The sequence below is a fragment of the Propithecus coquereli genome, unplaced genomic scaffold, assembly GCF_000956105.1.
Source record: "Propithecus coquereli isolate 6110/MARCELLA unplaced genomic scaffold, Pcoq_1.0 Scaffold2, whole genome shotgun sequence".
NCBI classification, from domain to species: domain Eukaryota; kingdom Metazoa; phylum Chordata; class Mammalia; order Primates; family Indriidae; genus Propithecus; species Propithecus coquereli.
This window is the reverse complement of record NW_012144966.1, coordinates 5645298-5657005: the sequence shown is the minus strand read 5'-3', so window position 1 is coordinate 5657005 and position 11708 is coordinate 5645298. Positions and strand designations below refer to the sequence as shown.

General features: G+C 41.2%; 1 protein-coding gene across 1 annotated transcript; it reads left to right on the top strand.

Annotated features, from left to right (window-relative positions):
* The first annotated feature begins 36 nt into the window (after positions 1 to 36).
* Positions 37 to 5866, top strand: LOC105809806 (putative tRNA (cytidine(32)/guanosine(34)-2'-O)-methyltransferase). The gene is made up of 2 exons (XM_012643664.1): positions 37 to 69; positions 3662 to 5866. Exon 2 carries the CDS (start codon positions 3807 to 3809, stop codon positions 4770 to 4772), a length of 966 nt encoding a protein of 321 aa, XP_012499118.1. The 5' UTR covers positions 37 to 69; positions 3662 to 3806; the 3' UTR covers positions 4773 to 5866.
* The last annotated feature ends 5842 nt before the right edge of the window (positions 5867 to 11708 follow it).

Genomic DNA, 11708 nt, shown 5'->3' with positions numbered 1-11708 from the left:
GCACGTAGCAAGCGGAAAAGGCAGAGCAAAGAAGGAGACGACCCCGGCTGGTTGTTCTGGGTGCCGCTGGTAAGTATGGTGGTAGGGATGTTCTCGCTTTTTCTGTCTGCGGGCCCTAAGCTTTCCAGCGTTGTATTGCTCTTCTACAGCTAGCTACGAGTTTAGGAATGGACCAAACCCAGCGGGAGTTGGAAAACCTGACTCAGGGTGAGGTAAGAGGCTCGATGAGAAGAGGCGGCGGCGACGGCGGCAGCGACCACGGCCTTTAATACCGCCGACCTCATCTCTGCTCTTGGGGAGGAGGCGCGCCGTAGCTCCCGAATCCACCCTCGGCCGGGCAAATGCAGAAGTAGCCGCGTCCCCTCCCCTGCCCTTGCCCAGGTTGCTGGTCTCTTGGAGGACGGTGGCACTTCGCACGGGCTCCCCATAATTCCCTTTGTGGCTGGGTTAGCATGAATTTGTAAATCGAGTTTGCATAGAGAGAGCAGTTCTGATTTCTAAAAAATATTTTTGCTGTTAATGTTGGACCTTGGTATCAATGTTCTGTGACAGGTCGTTCAAAATACTGGGCACTGAAAGTCCCCACTTCGTCACCAGCTCAAAAAAAAAAAAAAAAGTAAAATCAGACCACAGGTAAGTTATTTCGCGTGTCACCTTGCCCTGGGTAAGGACAAGAGGGGAAGCAACCTCGTTGCCGCCTCCACACCCTGGCCCTAAAAACGAATGCTGTGCCAGTGACTAAGCTATGCCATTTACTTATATTATTTTATTTAATAGTCACAAAACCTCTATGAGATAGTAACCTTTCTATTCTCAGGGTTATATGTATAGTGTATTTTCGGGAGTAGGACCAGAACCCAGGTAACTTAGGCCTCTTCACAATTAAAGTTTACTCAGGTGTGCCCCACTTTTATGTGAAATTAAGCAAGTAAAATTAGATTATCATAGTACTTGCCTTAGCATTTTGTCATAAATTACAGATAACTAGCCCTCTGATTTAAAGTCAGAAAACCTAGAGAAGTCGTGATGCTGCTGCCTGATAAATGTTATAACACCAGTCCCCTTACTTTTAATCTTGTGCTCCTTATTTTTTTTTTTCTGATCTATGTTTCATTTGTGGTTGTTATGCTGTTGTAAAAATTGAGCCAGACGCAGTGGCTCAGGCCTGTAATCCCAGCTAGTCAAGAGGCTGAGGTGGGAGGATTATTTGAGCCCAGAAATTTGAAGCTGTACTGAGCTATGATCATGCCACTGCACTCCAGCACTCCAGCCTGGGGGACAGCGTGAGACCCTTTCTCTAAAAAATAAGGTAATATTAATAAAAATAAAAATGAATCATCTACTTAAGAGCAGACCTATGGAAGAAATCTCTGGGTGTGAGGCCTGGGAATCCATTACAATTCACTCCAGGTACAGTTTGGAAATGTTTAGAGTCTACCATTCACATTAGACAATCAGGTATGCATCTTTTTTTTCCCCCATTATCCTCAAACATTTTTGTTAGACTTGATATGGAAAGAACTAAATCCTACCCTCAAGTGGTTAATGATCATGTATAAGTATGAAACCATGGTTACAGATATTGCATGTTCATTCCACAAATGGTTCCATGTGTTGGGTTCTGTGTTAGGCCCTCATCATATAAGATGCCTTCAAAAACCTTGCTATGTCTGAAGGAAGATATAAACAAATAGCATAACATGTTTATTCAGTTTAACAAACATATTTGACAAACTCGGCCTCACTCCAGGCACTGAGAATATACAGAAATAAGACATGTTGCCTGTTCTTAGCTTACTATCTATCTAGGCCTTAAAGGAGAATAATACTAAGAGTAATTAGTTTTTGTATAGAGTTTAGTGTACTTTTCACAGACCTTAACTCATGGTTACAATAACCTCATAGGCATTATTATCCTTATTTTACAGGGGCTAAAGCTAGAGCAGAAAGTGATTAAATAATTTAGCAAAGGTTAGACGGGTCAGAGCTGAGATTTGAACTCAGGTCCTCTGTAGTATTAACTGAAATCAAGGAGGGATGCATTCTAGTCAAGAGCAGAAGCAGAGCTAAAAGGACATAATCTGAGAGTGGCTAGTACTTTGGCTGGAATATAGCATTCATGAGAGGGAATGATAAGAATACAAAAAAAGTGGAACATATGTTGGGGGGAGGGAAAAAAAGACTTACATGTTAAAATTATGTACGTTTGCTTTAGTGTAGAATTTTAAGAAATCATTTTATGCTCAAATTCTACTTAGTCTTTTCCCAGAAATTTATTTAAATCCCTAGAGACTCGTTGACCATTACTGAAGAGCCTTTGAGAAAAGCTTCCTCAATTTTCAGCATTATTAGAAGCAGCATGCCAATCAATGATTCCATTGCCAATTGTACTTGAAAACAATGAAGGCAGTAAAATTAAAGAGCCACCAGAAAAATTTAAGTTAGAAATAAAATAGGTTAGGGAAATAGGCAGTCTTGAAGGACAGATTGACAGTGTGTCAAAATAAAATGAACGTACCTATATAAACATTTTGTTTAAGAATACACAAGATCACAGTGGCACCCTCTGGAAAATGGGATTGGAAGGAGGTGGGGAAGCACTTTTAATTTTATTCCCTTCTGTGCTATTTAAATCTTTTGGCCCAGTGATTCAACTTTTAGGAATCTATCCTACAGAAGCAGTCACGGAGTTGCTCAAAGACATGAAAAGAAGGGTATTTATTATTTCAGCATTATTTTTAATAGCAAAAAATTAGAAACAACATCAAATGCTCATCATTTTTAACCAATACATAGTCATGTGCTGCATAGTGACGTTTCAGTCAACAGCAGATCTCATATACAGTGCTGGTTCCATAAGATTATAATACCTTATTTTTACTGTATTTTTTCTATGTTTAGATACACAAATATTTACTATCATGTTATAGTTGCCTACAGTATCTAGTATAGTAACATGCTGTATAGGTTTGTAATCTAGGAGTAATAGGCTGATGCCATATAGCCTAGATGTGTAGTAGGCCATACCATCTAAGTTTGTGTAAGTATATTCTTCGATGTTGACACAATGATAAAATTGCCTAAGGATGAGGATGTGTTTCTCAGAACGTATCCCTGCTGTTAAGTGATGCATGATCGTATATGTTTGTATAGGTATAGAAAAAAGTCTGGAAAGCTAATTATTAAAACTTAGGGTTGAGAAGAGTGGGTGGTGAGGAGAGAACCTTTTTACTTTACATTTTCAGTACTGTTTGAGTTATTTTACAGCATGCATTCATTATTTTTAAATGAAAAGTTCCTTTTAATAATAAGGTATTCTTTTTAATAGCTGTTTCATGAAATATCAATTGTATCTCAAAGCAGTAATTCTCAAAGTCTAGCTCCCAGATCACCTGCATCAGAATCAACTGGAGTTCTGACTGCTGGTCCCCCCACACAGGCTTATGGAAGAAATCTCTGGGTGTGGGACCTGGAAATCTGAGTTTAAAGAATGAGATAGTGAGGACTTGGGTCTGGGCCTCGCCAGAGCCTCGGCGTTCCACAGTGCCAAGCTTGCTTGCTGTGTAGCAATAACTCTTAGGCGTGCATGACAGGTGTTGGGGTCAACTGTGAACACAGAGTGAAGCCCTGCAATTTCTTACATGTTTGCGCTCTCACCTAGGCTCGTGCTGCTATCAGACCAACCTCCTTCCTCCAGCTTCTCCTTGTTCCGAAAGCTACGAGGTAGGTGGTAGCCCACTCACCTTGTTACTGATACTTGGTGGCATCAGCTGACTGTTGGCAGGTCCTTGAGCAAACTGTGTGAGATGGGACGGACGTCGAAGGACAAGCGGGATGTCTACTACCGTCTGGCGAAGGAGAATGGCTGGCGTGCCCGCAGCGCCTTCAAGCTGCTACAACTTGATGAAGAATTCCAGCTCTTCCAAGGTGTGACACGGGCAGTTGACCTATGTGCAGCCCCGGGCAGCTGGAGCCAAGTGCTGAGCCAGAAGATTGGGGGCCAGGGGTCTGGCCACGTGGTGGCTGTGGACCTGCAGGCTATGGCTCCACTACCAGGTGTTTTACAGATCCAAGGAGATATCACCCAGCTGTCCACTGCCAAGGAGATCATCCAGCACTTTGAGGGCTGCCCCGCAGACCTAGTAGTGTGTGATGGGGCTCCCGATGTAACTGGCCTCCATGATGTTGATGAGTATATGCAGGCCCAGCTCCTCCTGGCCGCTCTGAACATTGCTACACATGTCTTGAAGCCAGGGGGCTGCTTTGTGGCCAAGATATTCCGAGGCCGGGATGTGACGCTCCTCTACAGCCAGCTGCGTGTCTTCTTCTCCAGTGTGCTTTGTGCCAAGCCCAGGAGCAGCCGGAACTCCAGCATCGAGGCCTTTGCTGTCTGTCAGGGTTATGACCCTCCTGAGGGCTTCATGCCGGACCTGACCAAACCCCTGCTGGATCACTCTTACGACCCAGATTTCAACCAGCTAGACGGTCCCACCCGCGTCATTGTGCCTTTTGTGACCTGTGGGGACCTGAGCTCCTATGATTCAGACCGAAGTTACCCATTGGATCTAGAGGATGGCTCAGAGTACAAGTATACTCCGCCCACACAACCCCCCATCTCGCCACCATACCAGGAGGCTTGCACATTGAAGAAGAAGGGGCAGCTGGCCAAGGAGATCCGCCCCCAGGACTGCCCCCCCAGCAGAGTGGATGCGTTGCCCCAGCCCCTGGCCGCCCCTGAGATGGAAGACAATGAAATGAATTATTCACCTTAACCCATTAAGCTGGCATGCTGATACAACTCAGAAACTGCTTGCTATCAGGAAAATCAGAACTTGGGTTGACGAATTTGTTTTCAAATATCTCATCAATGGGACCTGAATGAACAAGCCCTGAGTAGGAATCTGCAACAATCACCATGAAGATAACAAGGAAAGAAACACTGCAGAAGTCTGTGATGCAATGGGAATTCTTGAGTGAGGTCTTAACCTCCTCTCTGAACTTCATCAGGGATGTCCTGACATGTCCAGAATTTCCCCTGGAAGCAGAAGTATCCATGAACTTGATGGAGGAAAATGTTACATCTTTATTTTCACTAATGTACCAGAAATTTAGCCTTACTCTTAGTTATAAATGCTGGCAACAAATGGCCATAGTAAAAGCAGTACCTGTAATTTTCCCACCAATACAAATCTGTTCCTTTTTATGTTATGTTACAGTTGTTGTAGGCATCTTGATATATAGTTCACATTCATCACCGCTTGGCATGGCAGATCTTATAATTTGATGTACTAACAAAATAGCCTATGTATTACTGCAAAAAAAAAAAAAAAAAGAATGAGATAGCCAAATGTGATTCTGAGGCATACTTGCTTAGACAGAGATACAAACTAAACAATGTTTAGTTTACACAATGTAAATATACTTTTATACTGAGTGCTCTACTTTCAAAGCTTTTTAATATTCACTTTCCTCTGAACTAATCACGATAGATATTACCCCCATTTTAGAGAATAAATGAGTGAAGTGTTTGAGGTAGTTTTTCTGAAGTGATTTTCATTATGTAATACTAAGTATCGTGTTCCCATTGTGTGTTGTGGTTTGAATATTTGTGTCTCCTCCAAAATTCATAGGTTGAAACCAAATTCCCAATGTGATAGTAGTATTGGTAGGTGGGTGCTTTAAGATGTAATTAACTCTGCCCTCATGGATGGATTAATGCCATTATAAAAAGGGCTTGAAGTGCTATCTCTTTGCCCTTTTGTCTTCTGTCTTGTGAGGATGGAGACACAGCGTTCCAGGCATTGTCTTTGAAGCAGAATCAGCAAACCTTTTGGCACCCTTGATAATGTACTTCCCAGCCTCCAGAACTGTAAGCCAATAAATGTCTGTTAATGAATTAACCAGTCTCAGGTATTCTGTTAAAGCGGCACAGACTAAGACACTGTGTGTCCTCACCGTACATTAGAGATAAGACTTAGTTGCTTTCTCCCAAGGATCTTACCATGGTTTTGTACTGAGAGCCAGAGAAGCCTAAAGCACTCATTTGTGTATGACTCATGACTGCAAAATGTTTGAGAATTCCTCCTAGGGACTCTAAACTGAATCCACTGTATCTCTCTTTGGAGACAGATGTGGGTCCTTGGTTTTTCTCCTTAATACCTGCATGACTTTGAGCAAATTTTCTAACCTCTCTAAGCCCCAGTGTCCTCATCAATAAAACAGCATGAAATGAAGATGCCTACCTCATAGTACTGTGAGGATCACAGTAAATGTGCTGGTGTATTATATGATATTTATGATAGTTAAAACTATCATATTCATTATCATCACCTATCACAGGGTCCTGTACAGGATAAGCATGCAGTAGGTGTTAGTAGATGTTCCTGGATCCTACTCTGACCTCCCTACCACAGCCACCCACCTATACCTTCTATAGTTAGTCACAGCAGCACAAAACCTGTACACTGGAGGAGGAAACACTTTTTTACCTGGCTGGGTGCAGTGGCTTACGACTGTAATCCTAGTACTTGGGGAGGCCAAGGCAGGAAGATCCCTTGAGGCCAGGAGTTCGAGATCAGCCTGAGCAAGAGTGAGACCCCATCTCTACAAAAAAACAGAAAAATTAGCCATGGTGTTGCATGCCTGTAGTCCCAGCTACTTGGGAGGCTGAGGTAGGAGGATTGCTTGAGCCCAGGAGTTTGAGGTTGCAGTGAGCTATGACAATGCCACTGTACTCTAGCCCAGGCGACAGAGTGTGAGACCCTGTCTCAAAAGAAAAAAAAAAAAACACTAGTTTACCTGAGACACACACACTTGCTATGCAAAAATGACATCTAAATCTTTTGGCTCATGAAGATTTTGTTAATATTTCCACACGTATTTATTAGAGCAGGGCTTCGCAAACTTTCTGTAAAGGGCCAAATAGGAAATACTTTAGGTCTTTGAGGCCATATGGTGGTCTCTATGGCAACTATTCACCTCTGCTATTGTAACACAAAGGCAGCCACAGACAATATGCAAATAAATGGTCATGACTGTGTTCCAGTAGAACTATTTACAAAATAAGGCAGCAGCCACATTTGGCCTGGAGATCATAGTTTGCTGACCCCTGTGTTAGAAGATTACTGTTACTAATATTAAAAATAGCCACTTTAAGCCATGTAGAGAATGTTCTTATTCTAAAGAGATGTATTTTGAAGTGTTCAAGGGTGAAAAGTCATGATTTCTTCAACTAATACTCAAATGGTTCAGATAAAAATACGTAGATAGGTAAAACAAATAAATGCAGCAGAGTGTTCATTGTTGAATTTAGGTGGAGTGTGTATGAGTGTTCATTGTATTATTCAACTTTTTGTAAGTGAAAACCATACTAAAAAGGGGATTTATAACCTTTGAAAAAGAACTTTGCCACCCAGCCATTATATTTTCTGGATGCTAGCATGTAGCATTTCAGAATGATTTTGAAGGAATACCAACAGCTAAATATGATAAGACAGAATTAACACAGGGCCCTCCTTTGGTTTTCCTTCACCAAAATTGCTGCTCCAAGTTTCTGAGAACTTTGCAGGCACCTGGATCCATTGTGCTGCTGGTTTTTACTTGGTATGAGAATTAAAAGTGACAGGCTGCATTCCTTGATGGAACGAATACCAACAAGTTCATCTCACTTTTTTTCTTTTTTTTTTTTTTTGGGACAGTCTCGCTCTGTCTCTCAGGGTAGAGTGCTGGGCTAGAGTGCCGTAGCGTCAGCCTAGCTCACAGCAACCTCAAACTCCTGGGCTCAAGCAATCCTCCTGCCTCAGCCTGTCAAGTAGCTGGGACTACAGGCACATGCCACCACACCCAGCTAATTTTTCTATTTTTAGTAGAGACAGGGCCTCACTCTTGCTCAGGGTAGTCTCGAACTCCTGAGTTCAAGTGATCCTCCCGCCTTGGCCTCCCAAAGTGCTAGGATTACAGGCCTGAGCCACCGTGCCTAGCCAGTTCATCTCACTTTCATTGGTTTAGTACACTGGCCTGTCTCCTTATTGTCAGGCAGTTAAAACTATAATATTCATTATCATCGACTATTCAGTGTCCAGATGAGGAAGCAGTCCATTAGTGATTTGGAACTCAAATTTGTCTAACTCAGCCTTCATATTCTTTACCAGTCACTCTGGACATTAAATATGCTCACAAATATGGTAGGGAGAGGAAGGGTCAAGGAATCCAAGTGAAAAGACCCTGCAAACTTAAGTGAATGTTGGTGGCCTTACAACTAACTAAAACATACAAGAATTCTGAACCCTTAGCAGACAAGAAGGAATGAAGGTTACCTAATCAGCTCCACCATTTCTACCTCCACAATAATAAAGAATCTAAAATATTTCTCCCATGACCCTTCCTGTTCGGACTGGGAGTGCTCCAGACTTAACAGTTTTGTTTTCTGGCCTTAAAACTACAAATCGTGCTGGACTGGACTAAAAATAGGCCAGAGAAACACTTTCTCCTATTTTTTTTTTTTTTTTTTTTTTTGAGACAGAGTCTCACTCTTTTACCCGGGCTAGAGTGAGTGCCGTGGCGTCAGCCTAGCTCACAGCAACCTCACACTCCTGGGCTCAAGCGATCCTCCTGCCTCAGCCTCCCAAGTAGCTGGGACTACAGGCATGCGCCACCATGCCCGGCTAATTTTTTCTATATATTTTTAGTTGTCCAATTAATTTCTTTCTAATTTTAGTAGAGACGGGGTCTCACTCTTGCTCAGGCTGGTCTCGAACTCCTGAGCTCAAACAATCCGCCCGCCTCGGCCTCCCAGAGAGCTAGGATTACAGGCGTGAGCCACCGCGCCTGGCCTCTCCTATTTTTTAAAACCATTTTTTTCATCCATGGAAGCATATGCTTTTTATACACTTGGATGCAAAGAACCCAAAGTACTTTATTCACTATTTTACTGTGGAGAGTAAAATAGTAATTTTGGAAAGTAAAGTGGTACCTATAAAGGTTGGTCTTTTGGATGTTTTATATTTCTTAGAGTCAGTTTCTGAAATTTTAGTACATTATAACTGGTATTCCTGTGCCTTTTAAGTGTCCACAAAAGTATGAAATTTTAACATTTTCAATAATTTGAAGTCTATGTACTTTTGTCCTTTAAAAAGCTGGAAAGCACAGGCTAAAACAATGTTTTTTGCTTTTAACTGGAATAATATCAACTTAATGTTGTAACACTGCATGTTATGCTGATCAGAAAATATCACTGATTACTTAATGGAAAATACATAATAAATGCAATTTTGTAACAAAATAAAAACAGGGATGTGGAAGAAAATGATGATAAAAGGAATCTTTGGAGGTGAAAAGATTTATGAACTACTGCCTTGAAGATATTTCCAGCTTTTAAAATCACAATATCAGTTATGATCTGGTATTAACAAGCTAGTCATCAAATAAGAGTAAAGAGATAAGATAGGACAAGTATTTGTTAAGAAGGAGAGAGGAGAGGAGAAGGGTAAGTATTGTATATTAGTCGGAAGTTGTGTGTTGTGAGCAACAGAAATAAATCAGCTCACTGAAGAAGAAAAGGAATTTATTTTGTGGTTTAACAAATGGACAGGAGTCGAGGAGAGCAAGACCCAGATTTGAGTATACGGGTCAGAGGAGAAGCAGCACCATTTATTAGTCGCTGATTCAGAACACACTATGCAAATTACAGGACAGCCCCTCAATCTTATCTTGGCTGGTGCCATAACTGAGTGTTTAATGTGCCGTTCCACTATTTTATAGGTTTGGCTGCTTCTGGATGATGAGGTAAATGGGAAGAAGAGGAAATCACATAGAAATTAACCTATTACCTTTCTTGTCTCACAATAAAGTGAGTTCTTTGATAAGACATTACAGTCGTCCCTTGGTATTTGTGGGGGATTGGGTCCAGAGCCCCCACCCCAGGATACCAAAATCCATGTATGCTCAGGTCCCTTATATAAAATGGTGTAATATTTTCATGTAACCTATGCACATCTTCCTGTATATCTTAAATCTCTAGATTACTTATATAATAATATCTAATGTAATGCAAATGCTAGTAAATAGTCATTATAATATATTGGGTTTTTTATTGCTTTTTTTCCCAAATATTTTCAATCTGTAGTTGGTTGAATCCATGGGTGTAGAACCTGCAGATACGAGGGGCTGACTGTACTGGATGTAATGTCTTAATGGTACGCCCACTAATGGGTGAGGCCAGCAGAGGCATGACGGGCAGGAAAAGCAAATCTAATACAGTAAAGATCCTCTACTGTCTCCAAAGAAATCCAGTCTATCTTCCATGAATTGGCTGACAGGTCCCCTCAAAGTATGGTATCATTTCAGAGACTTAGAGTTGGTCACTTTGCTGCAGCTTGCAAAGTGGGAACTCAGCCAGGTAAGCCTTGGTAAGGGGAAGCATATGGTGTTCAGTGCATGATTATTATTGTTCACCTGATTATAAAATGCTTCCTCTGAAGAACACAGAAGATACTATAACTTGACTAATAAATTATTCCTGAGGAAAAGTGAGATACACCAGTCAACTCCTAAAAGCTAATGGATGAGGAAAACGGGAAACTTAACTGGGCTCAGTAAGCCCTGGTTTACATGAAAGTGTTAAGATTCAGAGAATTTCAAGTTACATATAACTAATCTGTGAGTTAGTGCATCTCTTATTGGGAAGAATGGAGTTTTTAAAAATTTCACTATCTAAATAAAATTAAATGTGACTTTAATTTTTCTACAAAAGCACCCTAGAAGTCAGAGCCTGCTGTGGAATGAATTGTGTCCCCTCTGCCCAAATTCATATATTAAAGCCCTAGCCCCCAATGTGACTGTATCTGGAGATGAGAGTCTTTAAGAGGTAATTAAGGATAGGACTCAAAAATAATATGACTGTGGCCTTATAAAAAGATGAAGAGAGATACCTCTCTCTGTTGTGTGAGATAGAAGGTGGCTATCTGCAAGCTAATTGTGTCTCCCCAACATTCATGTGTTAAAGTCCTAACCCCCAGTACATCTGAATGTGACTGTACAGTATTTGGAGATACAGCCCTTAAAGGGCTAATGAGGTCAAATGGGTGGGCCCTAATCCAATATGACTCATGTCTTTATAAGAGGAGGAGACACACAGAGGCCCAGAGGAAAGACCACGTGAAGACATTAGAGGAGATGGCCATTTTCCAGTTGAGGGAAGTTCCTCAAGAAAACAACCCCGCTGATACCTTGAGTTGGGACTTCTAGCCTCCAGAACTGTGATGAAATAAATTTCTGTTGTTTAAGCCACCCAGTCTGCGGTGCTTTGTTATAGCAACCCTTGCAAACTATCACAAATGGTAATATGCCTTGTTGAATAATGTAAGAATTCATGAGTGTTTATTGATATAAATAAATGAATAATAAATGGAGGAAAAAGGAAAGTGCTTCCTTACAGTAGAATGCCACCTAATAAATGTTAAAGGAATAATGTTATTAGATAAATCACCATTTGATAACCATCATAGTATTAATAATAATTGATCCAAGCAAGAGTATCAATGTATGTTAAAAGTAGCAGATAAAAGTTTGATGAGAAACAGGATATTTACTTAGCCTAATAGTCTCTCCCCATAAATTAAAAAGTAAAATAGTGACTTTATAGTAGAGAAACCTGGTGGACACTACCTTAACTAATCAAAGTTAACATCCCCGGCCGGGCACGGTGGCTC